General features: G+C 45.2%; 2 protein-coding genes across 10 annotated transcripts in view; one reads left to right on the top strand and one right to left on the bottom strand.

Moving 5' to 3' along the window:
• The window catches only part of LOC121006028 (M1-specific T cell receptor beta chain-like), a 961,123-nt gene that overhangs the window by 49,060 nt on the left and 896,472 nt on the right, over positions 1 to 15,591 (top strand). The gene's annotated exons all lie outside the window — the stretch shown is intronic.
• Positions 10,198 to 13,753, bottom strand: LOC121006129 (trypsin-like). Its single transcript, XM_040439071.1, has 4 exons — positions 13,578 to 13,753; positions 12,191 to 12,444; positions 11,037 to 11,173; positions 10,198 to 10,347 (listed from the first exon to the last, which is right to left on the bottom strand). The coding sequence occupies exons 1-4, from the start codon at positions 13,751 to 13,753 to the stop codon at positions 10,198 to 10,200; spliced, it is 717 nt and encodes a 238-aa protein (XP_040295005.1).

The following is a 15,591-nucleotide window of genomic DNA, read 5'->3' on the forward strand; positions in this document are numbered from 1 at the left end:
GGTCTCCTGAATAAAGATTGTGCCGGGCCTGGGGCAAATAATGTCTCTTGACTGAACGCCGGCCTACAGATAGCTCTGTGCCGGAGTGACTGTCCTGCACAAATCCAACACCACGTTCCACAGAGAACCACAGGACGGTTCCGGTTCGTCGGGTGAGCTTGGGGTCTCCGGCCTGGGGGTTATCTATGACTTGTTTCACCCATTCTTCTACCGCGGATTTGTATTCCCATGCGGTTTGGGCAAAGGCCGTGATTTCATGGGGAACCTCCGGGTTGAGGCTGTGGAGCTTCTCATAGCTGGGCGGCGGAGTGGAATCTTCAGCCGCCTCCGCCGCACCAGTAGGCGGTAGTGGCGTGATAGGCCTAAGGCTGATGGCCGGTGCTGGGGTTTCGGGACGTGGCGGAGGGACTGACACGGACCGGGCCTGGGCCTCAGGGAGCTGGGTTGCTCCTACCTGCTGTAGCGGCCGGGCGTCCGGTTCCGGTGTCTCCTGGTCCCGATCCTGCAGCTCCATCTTCATCTGCGCCGCAGACTGGATGCTGGTGACGTCAGCGACGGCCTCTGCGGTGGGCGGCTCGACGTTAACTTCCATTCCGGCAGGCACGTCCTCTTCCGCGGTGGCACTTGACTTGGCGGAGGGATCCACGGCCTCTGGGAACTCCATCAGGTCTGAGTTCTTGGCAGCAGGAGCCTGGACTTCAGCGGCGGTCTCCTCCGAAATGCTGGGCAAGGTGAGTGGTGCTTCGGCCTTGGCCTGGGAGGAATCCACAGCCTCCAGCAAGGTAGCGAATACTGAGGGTCCACCTTTCTTTATTATCTGTGAGACATGGATCTCAGGCGGACGCTCCTCATAGACGGCTTCACCAGATATCGCCATCTGATTCCATTTAGGCTGGGGAAACGCCATCTTGGCCTCCTCTTCCTTCTGGCAAATAGCAGGATCTGAGGGTGCAGCCCAAGGGGTGGAGACTTTATCACCTCGGTGCACAATAGAAAGCTCATGGGGGGCAGGCTCGATTTTTCCTGCTCCTGAAAGGGCGTATTCGATATCTTCGCGCTTTTCCTGAGGGGGTGTAGTCATATTTTCCCGCTTCTGGGGGGCGTATTCCTAATTTTCACGCTCCTGGGAGGGCGTTTCTTGATTCCTTTGTCTTTCAGCATGAAGATGCAGTACCATCTTGGAGCGAATATGGCGAATCTCCACAATGCCGAATTAACACTTCAAGTGCTGCAGCGCACGTGCAGCGCTTTCTTGGGCACAGCAAGGCAAGTAAGCAAGTCACTTTTTAAGCGGTTTTGGTACAATCTTCAGCCCTGTTTGTTATACTGTGCATGTGATTTTTAAGTCTGTTTTTGCGCACAATTAGCTGCGATTTCTGCTGTTTAGGGATGGACACACAATACAATCCTATCCTGTTTGTGACGCCACTTGATGCAATGAGCAGGACACTGGGTCATTGGGGCTGCTATGCAGTGGGTCAGATTTAGGTGTAACTAAGTTTGTGACGCCAGTTGCAGCTTGCGCAGGTACTGTAAAAGGGCCCTTTAAGATGGTATAGCTCATGTACTAGGTTAGGAATGCCAGAGGGGGATATTGTCTCTGTATTATGTCAACGGTGTCTCCTACCTTAGTACGGCCGGACTCCTGTATCCTGGCTCACATGCAACAAATTGAGTGTTGTAAATAGGAGTAATGGAGGAATGATGGAATTCCACACAGACAATAGGGTCCAACTTGTCTTTACTTGATGTTATCTTATGCAGCTCTAGATCCATACAGTTATACAGCATTAGCCTTGGGTCCCAGCAGGTATTGGCAATATGTGGCAGGAATTATATATATATATTCTGCATCTAGTACATACACCTTTAATAATCTGGCAGGTATCTGTCTTCTGCTCTGTCTATCTTCTGCTTTGTTTGGGCCTGACTAGCTATGGAGGTACTTATCTTCTCCTTGTTCTGGAATCTGTACTTACAGGACTGCTCGCAGGGAATGGTGGTTTCTTCCTGGAGATCTGATAGTTCTGAAGTGGCTGCTTTCTTTGTCATCCAGCTAAGGTAAGGAACTCAGGCTGGGAAGATTGCTTTGTGCCTCAGCAAAGGCCTAAATCCTTGGTTGGGATCCCTGTTTCTGGGAGCTCCTATTCACGCAGCCTACCCCAACAGGGGGTGGCTGGTACACTGCCTAGAACTTTCTATCCTCCGTCTGAAGTAGGATGTGGGGACATTCCACTCCTCCTCAGATGGGGGAAGCTAGCCTGTAATGGTATATTCCAGTCTAGGTATACTAACTGGCCTTATTCTGTCTACATATTGCTGCCACCTGCTGGTGTACATGGATATTACAGCAAATACATTCAATACAGACATAGAAATGGCATACAATATAAATGCAATGTCAGGTTACACGGGGTGACAACACATCCACACTTTCACATCATGAAGCTGGGTGACAGAGTTTTAGTGACATAATCTGGAATGTTACAGATTCATCTAAAACAAACCTGAAAATCTTTTGGTTTGTCTGCCATCAGAAAAATAGCAAAGTTCGGACTGAACTGGTTCATTTAGCCTTACTTTCCACCTTCCTGTCCTACTATATGATATAAACTGAAGTACTGACTTTTTATTGAAATGTGAATTGCACTATAGAAATGAAGGGTTAATGTTCTATCCACACAGAATGCAGAGGGGAAATAAATAAAAAATACGGTCAAGCGCATGAAGTCTTAGGGAGTCATTTATTAAACGGAAATACAGCGTTTTTTGAGCGGCAATCTGCGACTTCTCCCCGCTCACGCCAGGTCTAAGAAAATGGGCGTGGAGTGGGCGGAATTATTTTTTTTTATGTGTAGAAAATGATAAAAATTTGTGATGATCGAGCATCAACGTATTCGGGTGTTCAGCCCGAAAACATTGCTATATTCGTGTGCTCGGCCGACAGTGGCGACTCTAGGAACAATATATAGGGGGGGCACAAAGATACCACAGTCAAAAATGGGGGGGGGGGGGGACAAATTAAGTATATATAAATAAGATTACAAAATACGGAGAATTGCGGTCTGCAGGGATACATTTATACTAAAACTATTTACTTACAAAAGAAGCTATTCAGTCGTCTGCTGTGCCGTCCTCTGCTTGCTTCCGCGGATTCTTTCCCATTCTTTCTGTCTCTCATCAGTGCGCAGGCGTACTGTTATGATGGATCTGTGGAAGACACACTGTTATGGTGGATCTGTGGAAGACACACTGTTATGGGGGCATCTGTGGATGACACTGTTATTATGCCTCTTATTAGCCCCTATTATGCCTCTCATCACTCCCATATCAGCCCCCATGCCTCTCATTAGCCCCCATATCAGCCCTTATGCCTCATTAGCCCCCATATCAGCCCTTATGCCTCATTAGCCCCCATATGCTGCCTCTCATCATTAGCCCCCCAAATGCCTCTCATCATTAGCCCTCCAAATGCCTCTCATCATTAGCCCCATATGCCTCTCATCATTAGCCCCCCAAATGCCTCTCATCATTAGCCCCCTTATGCCTCTCATCATTAGCCCCCATATGCTGCCTCTCATCATTAGCCCCCATATGCCTCTCATCATTAGCCCCATATGCCTCTCATCATTAGCCCCATATGCCTCTCATCATTAGCCCCATATGCCTCTCATCATTAGCCCCATATGCCTCTCATCATTAGCCCCCCAAATGCCTCTCATCATTATCCCCCCAAATGCCTCTCATCATTAGCCCCCCAAATGCCTCTCATCATTAGCCCCATATGCCTCTCATCATTAGCCCCCATATGCCTCTCATCATTAGCCCCCCAAATGCCTCTCATCATTAGCCCCCCAAATGCCTCTCATCATTAGCCCCCTTATGCCTCTCATCATTAGCCCCCCAAATGCCTCTCATCATTAGCCCCCATATGCCTCTCATCATTAGCCCCCCAAATGCCTCTCATCATTAGCCCCCCATATGCCTCTCATCATTAGCCCCATATGCCTCTCATCATTAGCCCCCCAAATGCCTCTCATCATTAGCCCCCCAAATGCCTCTCATCATTAGCCCCCCAAATGCCTCTCATCATTAGCCCCCCAAATGCCTCTCATCATTAGCCCCCCATATGCCTCTCATCATTAGCCCCCCAAATGCCTCTGATCATTAGCCCCCCAAATGCCTCTCATCATTAGCCCCGGCCCCCCATATACCTCTCATCATTAGCCCCCCTTATGCCCCCAGCAGCCACATATTTTATAAAATAAAAAAACACTTACCTCTCCTGCTCCTGGACGCCGCCTGCCTCTCCTCAGTCGACTGTGTGCTCTGAACTGGCGCGCACAGCGTGAGGTCACAGAGCGCCCTCAGGCTGTGCGCAGCCCTGCACAGCCGACAGCCGAGGACCAGGAAGTGGTGAGTACAGAGCGTTCACCACTTCCTGGTCTCTCGGTTCTAATGAGAGCTTCCATAATGGAAGCGCTCATTAGTATTCACCTGGGGGAATCAGCGGGGGGGCAACCGGGGGGGCAAAGGACAACATAGGGGGGCGATTGCCCCCCCTCGCCCCCCCTAGCGACGCCACTATCGGCCGAGCACCCGAGTATAATGGAAGTTAATGGGAGACAACCAGGCTCTGGAGAGGGGAGGGTGCCTGGTCCATTGGAAAAGGTTAGAAAATGACAGAAACACCACCGAAATGGATCGGGAACAACATGGGGACGATGTCTGGATGCATCTTGGACTCCCAGGTCGCTGCTGGGAACCATGTTGTCCGAGTTGTACGCCACTTTTACAGACTGACAAAAATATGCACAAAACGCCCCCCCAAAAAAATCAATTTTACAGGAAAAATGGTTAGGAAACATTCTTTCCTGTATATTCAATTGTATATAAAGTGCAAGTGCTACAAAAAATTACAAGCAAGAGGCACTCCGAAACAGCCTGTATATCACATAAAGGAGGGCCTCATTCACATTGTTGTACAATTGTTCAGATAGTGGGACTCCTACACTCATAAAGCCTATGCACTAAGTGAAAGGGCTGCTAAAAATTACAAGGAATCGGCACTCCAAAACACCCTTTGTTACACATAAAGGAGGGCATCATACACACCCTTGAAAAATTATGATTGATGGCCTGCTGGTGACCCTCAAAAACATTTGGAGCAAAGGCCTGCTGATCTGACCATCAGAAACCTTAGGGGTGAGGGCCTGCTGCCGCATTGGTTACTCTAGATAACCTCTGGGAGATTGCACGTCCACGTGACGGCGACTATCCATTTGGATGTCTGCCCTATCAACTTTCGAGGTTCTTTTCTGCACCTACCATGGTGATCACGGGTAACAGGGAATCAGGGTTCGATGCCGGAGAGGGAGCCTGAGAAAGGGCTACCACATCCAAGGGAGGTCAATGGCTGAAATATGATTTGCTGTTGTTGCCTTGCCCCTTTTTTTCCCTAATTGTGAACCACCCAGAGAGGGTGGGTCAAGTTATAAAAGCACAAGAATCCAAGGAAGGCAGCTGGCGCGCGGCAATTACCCACTCCCGACTCGGGGAGATAGTGATGATAGATAACAAAACAGCACTCCTAAGCGGCCCTGTTATTGGAATCAGTACACTTTCCATTAACGAGTATCTATTGGAGGCCTCCACAACGTTCACCCAGTGTGCCATCATGGTGAGGATTGTGTTGACAAGACTCTTGGCTACTGAGACTGGACTTGTAGGTGAGGGCCTGCTGCCGCTTTGTTGACTCTAGATAACTTCTCGGCGATCAAATGTCCCCGTGACGGCAAAGATCCATTTGGATGTCTGCCCTATCAACTTTGGAGCAATTTTTTAACAAAGACCTTCTGGTGTAGCACCGTTTTGCTTGTCCTCTCCACCAGAGGAATGAGAGATGAGAAGTTATCTTTGTAGCGGGGGTCGAGTAATCCGTGTTGTCTAAAATGCGTATAACGAACAGGTCGTGGGAATGGCAGCCTAACATGAAGTCAGCCATGTGTGCCAGAGTACCACCAGGCAAGACTTCGCTGTCGTCATCAGAAGGTGAGCTGACCCTGTAAAAGATTTTAGGTGAGGGCCTGCAGGTGACCTGACCCTGTAAAACATTATATGTGAGGGCCTGCAGTTGAGATGACCCTGTAAAACATTATATGCGAGGGACTGCTGCTGAGTTGACCCTCTAAAACATTAGGGGCAAGGGGCTACTGGTGAGCTGATGTTCTAAAACATTATATGCGAGTGGCTGCTGTTGAGCTGATGCTGTAAAACATTATATGTGAGTGCCTACAGGTGAGCTGATGCTCTAAAACATTATATGCGAGTGCATGCTGTTCAAATGACGCTCTAAAACATTATATGCGAGTGCATGCTGTACAGCTGACGCTCTAAAACATTATTTGTGAGTGCCTTTAGGTGAGCTGACGCTCTGAAACATTATTTTCAAGTGCATGTTGTTCAGCTGATGCTCTAAAACATTATTTGCGAGTGCCTTCAGGTGAGCTGACGCTCTAAAACATTATATGTGATTGCATGCTGTACATGTGAGAACATGCTGTTCAGCTGACCCTATAAAAAAATTTGATTTGAGGGCCTGCATCGAGCTGACCCTATAAAAAAATTTGAGTTGAGGGCTTGCAGTTGAGCTGACCCTATAAAAAAATTTCAGTTGAGGGCCTGAAGTTGAGGTGACCCTATAAAAAATTTGAGTTGAGGGCCTGCAGTTGAGCTGACCCTATTAAAAAAATTAGAGTGGAGGGAATATATACAATCTGGATGACGAGGAGGAGGAGGAGAAAACAAGATTCAACCAAATACTCTTATTTTGTGGTGGAAAAGGTGCATGGGAATACACTTCAGTGAATTGAGTACATTATAAATGATAGATTGAAATTGCCTTTATGTTCATCATCAGCTCAGCGTTCCTTTGGTGGAGTGGAGAAGTCAGGGGCAATCCAGGCCTTGTTCATTTTTATCTGAGTCAACCTGTCCGCATTGCCAGTGGACAAGCGGATACGCTTCTCTGTTATAATGCCACCAGCAGCACTAAATACCCGCTCAGACAAAACGCTGGCGGCAGGGCAGGCCAACACCTCCAAGGCGTAGAGCGCAAGTTCGTGTTACGTGTCCAGCTTGGACACCCAGTAGTTGTAAGGCACTGAGGGATCATTTAGGATGCTGACACCGTCTGCTATGTATTCCTTCACCATCTTCCAAAACTTTTCCCTCCTTGTACCACTAGGCCGCGATTCAGGGTGAGGTTGCTGGCGGGGTGTCATGAAAGTGTCCCATGCCTTGGAGATTGTTGCCCTGCCTTTTGTTGGAACTGCTGTGTGTTCCCCTTGTCTCCCTTCCTCGGTTGCCTAAGGAAGTACGGACTCTGCCGGCCGCATTGTCAGATGGAAAATTTTGGAGCAATCTCTCAACAAGGACCTTCTGGTATTGCACTAGTTTACTCGTCCTCTCCACCACAGGAATTAGAGATGAGAAGTTCTCTTTGTAGCGGGGGTCAAGAAGGGTGAACACCCAGTAATCTGTTATCTAAAATGCGTATAACGCGAGGGTCGCGGGAAAGGCAGCCTAACATGAAGCAAGCCATGTGTGCCAGAGAACCAACAAGACGTCGATGTCGACATCAGGATGACTCTCGATCTCCTCATCCTTCTCCTCCTCTTCTGCCCATCCACGCTGAACAGATGGAATTAAAGTTCCATGTGTAATGTCCTCCCCCATTTCTTCGTCTGCCACATTCAGGGCATCGTCCTTAATTGTGAGCGGCGATCGTTTGAGTAGACACAGCAGTGGGATGGTTATGGTTATGATAATAGCGTTATCGCCGCTAACCATCTGTGTGGATTGATCAAAGTTTTTTAAAACCTCACAGAGGTCTGACATCAATGCCCACTCCTCGCTTGTAAATAGTGGCAGTTGACTCGAAAGGCGACGACCATGTTGCATGGGATGTGTGTCAGGTTGCCGAGCTCTAAAGCCGCCACCAAGTTACGGCCATTGTCAGACACAACCATGCCTGGTTGTAGGTTGAGTGGCGAGAGCCACAGCTCAGTCTGGTCCCTTATACCCTGCCACAGCTCTGCGGCGGTGTGCATATGCATATGTCACAGAAAGCCACACACTATGGCCCGTAGATTAGGCCCAGATTATTGAAATTTGCAATTCAAACTTAGTTTTCGGATGCAGAACAGTATATGTCACAGAAACCCACAGAATATGGACACTATATTAGGCCTCTGCGTGCACCATCAGCATCACGCCCACTTTCCTGTCCTTTAGTGCTCGCCTTCTTCATATTAATGGTTTTGTCACTAGCTGTTTTACAATCCGCTAAAGACACACTTTTCGGATGCAGGACAGTATTTGTCACAGAAACCCACAGAATATAGACACTAGATTAGGCCCAAATTTGTCCTAAAGAAACAGTTTTCGTATTGACTACTGCATATGTCACGGATGTGTATTACACGCACACACTACAGAGACAGTAGATGAGGGATGGCCCCTGATTATTTTAATTTACTTTAAAGAAACAGTTTTCGGATGGAGTACGGTATATGTCACGGATGTGTATTAAACGCACACTATAGACAATAAATGTGGCGCTGATTATTTGAATTTATGCAAAAAGACAAAGTCTGTGGATGATGTACAGTATATGTCACTAATAGGTATTAAAGAAAAATATCATGCTGCTGTCGAACTGACACACAGTAGTCCTTAAAGGGACTTTGGGGTGTTTAAAAAGCTTTTTGTAGCAAAAAGAGCAAATTTCTCTCCCTGCACTATCTGTCCCTTCCTCAGCACCTGAGACTGATCAATTTAGTGCAGGTAAAATTATATTTCTGTTCTAAAACACACACACAGTAGGTCTGCTCTCCCTGACTATGATTGATCCGAGCACATGTCATCGGCCATTGGGTGCTATATAGGGTTCCGGCCAGCCAATCACTGTAATGCCAGCAGCCAACATGGCTACTGGTATTACAGGGATGGCAGTACTTACCTGCACATTTATTGGCTGCTTAGCAGCCACGAAACGTGTGGGGTGGAGACTCAAGCATGGCGCTCGAGCACATACGTACTCGGCTGAGTACTGCCATGTGTCGATGTAATGACCGGCGTCACGCAAAGGGAGGGAAATGGGAAGGCCCTGTCCAAGGGAGAGGGAAAGGTGGTGACCCCTGACTCACCTTGAGGCTGGCACCTGACTGCCCTGACGTCCCTAGACGGGTTCCTCACCCGTACGCCGATCACGTGCCTAAACCCTGGCTTTCCCTAAGATGAGCCCTACGTAGTGAACGGGGCAGTGGGATCCCTAGTCCGCACTACTGACACTAAAGGAAAACACCAAGGAGAGGACAGACAATACAGACAAACATATAATCCCAGGTGGGCGACCACAGCAGACAACACAAGTCCAACAGGGATCCGGAGGGTAACGTTCTGGAACAACAACCAGGGAACACAGTTACACAGCTCCAGTGGGTCAGTATAGAAGTCCAGGCAGGAAGCTCTATATCTGGCAACCAGAGAAGTAGGAGAGGGGAATATAAGGAGGTTGGGAGTGCTGGACAAGAAACAGCTGAGGAGAAGGAGCTACGGATCCCTGAGTGAGCCAAAAAGGGTTGCAAGGCAAACCCAGAAAGCTACCATTAAAAAACAGCACTATCTTTATACATAGAGCGCGCAGCCACCCGCTGCGACTTCCTGACCCCGGGTATAACGGAGTCAGGCGTGGCTCTTGACACCCTCGTGACAGCCGAGCATAGCGATGCTCGAGCCGAACAGGTAATCAGCCGAGCATGCTCGCTCATCACAAGTCAAAATATAAAACAGCAAGGAAGCTGTCTTACATTTAGAAGTGGCTGTGGACCCACCTCCAGGTATAGGGGTTATTTAGACTGTCGTCTAAAATGCCAGTAATAATAAATTTGCCCCTTAGTCTACAAAGAGCAGCTCAAAGGGTAGCCTCCTGATTAGTGTTTTTTTTTTGCATCATGATAAGTTGCTGGACTCAAAAATTTTTTTTTATGATGATTGAAGGTGATGAATACAAATAAAAATGAGAAGATTTTTTTTAATTATTTTTTTTATTATTTTTTAGAAAGCTAACTGTTACTATGATAGGTGTTAGTATCCAGTAAAAGCGCAACAAATGACAAGAAACACAGAGAAAGATTAGTTGGCAGCCATGGTGCTGGAGATCCAGGAGTTGTAGTTGCAGACCTTGGTGTAGACACCAGGATAGTTCCTGAGGGCACAGCCATATCCCCAGGAAACAATACCTTGGAGCTGTCCATTGCAGACCACGGGTCCACCAGAGTCACCCTGAGAAAATATAGAGACAAAATGTTAGACTTTGAATCAACTGGAGGTAATGAATAATCTGTAGCTACTGTATATTCTGAGATGCGGCTACAGAGGTTTCTTTCCCAGAGATGTAAATTGGGGCTCTTGGGGCTCAATACAATCATGTAACATTTATAACAGTTGTGTCTTTCTAATATGGCACAAGGATCTTTGACCATCTATCAGCATGTCCTGAGTGTGACCTCTGTACTCAATGTATCTACACCTCTGCTCCCTCAAATAGTGTCTCTCAAATATGGCATCTACAAATACAGTGGAATTTTCAATGAGCCTCTGTAATGTCCATACCAATTTTTCTTAAGAGGGAAACAATGTGGTAATACATTAATGCCAGTAGCAGGATTTTGTCATTGAACTGCTCTCTTTTTTTAAATCAATACTATTGGAAAGAAAGTTTTGCCCTTCAAGCCTAACCCTGGTCTAAATCATCCTTTTAAGGATCTGCTATCCTCACAATATTGTTAAATTGCATAATTTAGAGAAACAAGTTTTAGATTTTTTACGATACATTCATATAAACACATTATCATGATAGGTCGTCTTCATGAAATGGGAATAACGGCCTTTTGATGACTATATGTCCTCATAACAGTCCACATTCTACAGTCATAGATCTGAAAGTGATGAGACGAAGAAGATCCATTTACCTGGCAGGAATCCTGGCCTCCTTCCATGTATCCAACACAGATCATGTTGGTGGTGATCTCTCCTGGGTAGGCGCTGCTACACTGGGCGGCAGTCAGGATGGGGGCGTTCAGGCACTGCAGGAGGCTGGGCATGTTTGCTAAAGGTAAGTGAATATAAAATATCAGCATATTGTATGTAGATAGAAACATAAAATGATCATTCACAGTGTTTGCACATTTTCTTTGACTTTTAGAAGGGTTTTCTGGAATTTTTTAACTGATAAACTATCCCACTAATGGGTCATCACTCAATAGTATCTGATAGGTGGGAATCCAACACTCGGATTACCCTGATGATCAACTGTTTGAGAAGGCACCGACTCTCATATCAGAGCCAAAGTCCTCTCTCTGCTCACCAAGCACAGTGCTGTCCATTGTATAGACCCTATGCTTGGTATTGCATCTCAGTGCATTAATGGGGCTGAGCTGAGCTTAGGCCATGTGACCAATGACAAAGCTGTTATAAGGCCGCGGTGCTATAACAAGCATCAGTGCCTTCTCAAACAGCTGATTCCTGGTGTCAGGCCCACACCGATCAGATACTGCTGACCTTTCCAGAGGATAGATCATCAGTTTAAAAATCTAGGAAAAAAACCATTTAAGCTTTATGCTTCCTGATACAGTATGGTTTTTACACCACAGCAGTTCGTGGTTCATATCTATATGACACATATTGTTCCACACCCTTAATATCCATTATTCATGGGTCTGTTACTATTTGCTACACATGAATTGTCAGCTGTGTCCAGTGATCCACTTAATCTTTATATATAAAAAATATTTAAAAAGATTTACATTGGATCTGATATATTATAAGACCTATAAATACATAAAAAATTCTAAAGAAACATCCTTTCAACAATTTCTACACCGAGCAATCATTGAGGTCCTAGAAAATGTTTAATGTTTTACTCATTTAAGTCCATTCAAAATGTATTAGATTTGTCTTAAAATGACTTCATTCCTCATCAGCAAACTCCACCTTTGAAGAAACTTCAGCTCATTTGGTGTCAGTAATTCCTACCTCTGAGTAAACTCCATCTTACATTGTGTCAATAGCCACTACTTATTTTTACTTGCCGTTCCAGTAACATTATTGGCAGTACTTGACTTACTTCCACTGCTGAGGGTGTTGCCCCATCCAGAGATCAGACAGCTGGTTCCAGAAGCAGCGCAGCCACCGGGCAGACCAACAGCCTTGACGTAAGAGTTGAGGGTGGCGGGAGAGGCCAACTTGATCAACATGATGTCGTTGTCCAGGGTTCTGGAGTTGTAGCTTCCATGTCTGATGACTCTGGCGGAGTTGATGAACTGTTCGGTGCCTTCACTGGAAAAGATGTTGTGTTCTCCCAGTCTGACCTGCATGCTCCTGCAAAAATTAGTCAAATACATTTGTAATCCTAAATTCATTCCATAAATATTTAAAAATGAATTAGTGTTTTGGGGTAAATATTTGTGCTTTCTTTCAGAAACAGCACCATAGTTGTCCATACACTGTGAATGGTATTGCAATTATTCCTCACCCAAGTAAATTCCCTGTTTCTTCAGATGTGTGGTGAGAAAAAATGGAAATCTAATACTTTTTTGAAGTTATCTTTTAATGGTTGAACATGGGGCAGCTAATGTCACACATATAGTATATCCATCGGTCTAATACATAATGGTGATAATTAGATGAATCACTATGTATTTGTGGTTCCAGACCTTTGTCTTTCATTATTCAGTTTTTTTTCTTTATATAAGCAAATTATAGAATATAGTTGGTAGACTCTATTTTCTATAAATGAGACTCTGTCCCAGTGAATCAACATATTGAAGAATCAAAATGTGAAATTAAGCTAGAAGAGCAAGAAGATACTGAAATCTGAACCATGTTTGATGATAGAGCTTTATCCTTAGTGCTGATGGCATAGATGTGTATTAAGTTTACTCTTAACCACCTAATGGGAGGTCCCTTTAAGAGCTGCTAGGATAGGAGCCCAGAATTTACCTTGTTCTTAAACCCCAATGCCTCGGAGCTGCACTCAGTAGCACAATTTATACAAAATGGACACTATACAGTAAATGCTCGGCTAGCACTAAAAGTTCATTATTTAGTATGGAATCCCCTCCTTTCTAAAAACAAAAAAGTTAAAAACAAATAAAATCTGACCATAACATCTGAACATAATTTTTCCTTCTTTCAGTTAAAAGGTTTTTCATTGCTAAAACACTGATGACCTGTTCTTATTATTGGCCAAAAGTTTCTGATATATTCTGGTTATGACCCCCAGGGCCATTACCAATCTTTAGAGCATTCAGATGCAATTCATTTTTTTTAACCCCACAAAACTGAATTGTCTCCATTTTTAGCAAACATTTTTACAAACAAAACTAGCTTCTAAACCTCAAATGCTTTCAATGCTTTTGGGCGGCTCCACATTATAGAATAGTAAATGATAAAGGCCAAAAGTTGATGTGACGTTGATGGTTCGGTCTTGGTAAAAAACTCAGGTAACTTACGCCTTGTAGCAATGGGCAGCAGAGATCACCCAGAGGCTGGTGATCAAAGAACCTCCACAGAAGTGGTAGCCGGAGTTCAGAGATACTGCGTAGGGGACGGAGTAAGCAGAGCAGGTGTAACCTCCTACGATCTTATCATCATCCTCAAAAGCAGCTGAGAAAATACAAGAAGCCATATTATATACAGTCATATACATCATACATGTAGCAAATTGAAAAAGTTAGCTTCTTCCCTCATAGAAAGCTGTAGAAAACTAAAAAGTGTCAACGTGAACAATGTATGTATCATAGAAGACAGCCACTGAACTCACCAACTGCTCCGAGGAGCACACAGATCAGGAGGAGTTTCATAGTGGAAATTGATCCAGAACGAGTGTTGAGTGTAAACTACAGACATATATACCCAATAACTATCATGATATCACTCCTCTACCCCCTCCTCACATAAAGGGAAAGTTAATTAATATCCGCATAATCTAAACTATAAAAGGAAAACTGTAGTTGAAGGTTATGTTCTGAATGTTCTTTTGACCTATTTGGTTGATATTTTTGTTACCTTGGGTTTGGATATTTTTATCCTGTAAGGTAAATCAGCATACAATATGTTGTTTGCCTTTAGGTTGTGTTCCTATAACTGATAAATTCTATGTGTGTGATCATGTCATGCTCTGCATGGGATTGGTTGCACATGTGTCACATTACCATAGACATTCTTACTGTTGTGTTTTATAGAGTAAAACCGAAATCATATTTTATAATTAGAGTAGTTGCACCTATAATCATGCTTTTGTCAGTATGCCTAATTAAAATATGTTTCTGGTGTTGAGCTTCTGGTGAAGCATCTGAAGCGGAATTACATCTGATGTTTAGGAAAAATTCTGTTAGCTGCAAAACCGAATTTCTTTGCGCTTCGTAATAACGAATCAGATTTTTTCTAAAATGGCTGCTGCACAAGTTACAAAGTAAAAATAAGAAGCCGAGGAACTCAAAATGACTCATAATGTCAGGCCGCTAGCTAATCAGCAGATAGCCATCCTTTGTGATATCATAGCCCTTTTAAAAGTTTCATCCCGCGTGGTCTCCACCATTTCACTATTAGCTGAGCTTAGGGAGAGATGTGGCAAGTGCTTATGTGCTAAGAATAGTGTTGCAGAAAGCTTTTAATTGTAGAATATTAGATGCAGAGAGTTCAGGAACAGTGTAGGGAGATCATAGGGAGAGTTTTTAGACATTGTAGGGAGAGCATAGAGAGATTGCAAGTACAGTGCAGGTTGAGTGTAATCGCCACATGCATCTAGTTCAACTACTGCCACAATCCTAGTTAAACTGTTCATTTATATATGGAATAACTGTGCCTCAGTCTGAAGGGCGGTGAAATATATATCGCCGTCTGCATCTCTTTGAACTGCTTACACATTCACATTTAATCTCTTAGCTTATATTTAGAATTACTGTAACGGGGTTCCGAAGGCCCGCAGAACTGTTGCTTAGCTTTGGGAATGAGGATCTGTGTTTGACCTCATTCCCAGGGCGGCTTTACTGCTGGATGGCTTCCTGCTCCTAAGTCTGCCTTGAGCGCCGAGCTGATCACTCGGTGCTCAACTGGTTGGTCTGTCGGTCATGTGACGTGGCCAGCGTCACATGACCGACAGACCAACCAGTTGAGCACCCTCACTCCCCACTATAAATACAGGCAGCCTGCTAGCCACAGGTTGCCTGTTAATTCTAGGTTCCTGGCTATTTGTTGGACTACTGAATACTCACCTGATCCTGTTCCCTGACGATCCTTTGCCTGCTCCTCCTGTACTGCGCATCCCTCCTGGTATTGTGACCTCGGCTCCCACCTGACTACTCTTTGCGAACTCCTCTGGTACTTCTCTACTCTCTTGGTATTTGACCCGGCTTCTCCTGACCATTCTTTGCTTAACCCTTTGTACTGCGTAGCTCTCTTGGTTCTGACCCGGTCCGTTCACGTTCCGTATTTTGTCTTTTCTGTCTTCCCTGCATGTATCCT

This window comes from Bufo bufo, chromosome 6, assembly GCF_905171765.1.
Source record: "Bufo bufo chromosome 6, aBufBuf1.1, whole genome shotgun sequence".
Lineage (NCBI taxonomy): Eukaryota > Metazoa > Chordata > Amphibia > Anura > Bufonidae > Bufo > Bufo bufo.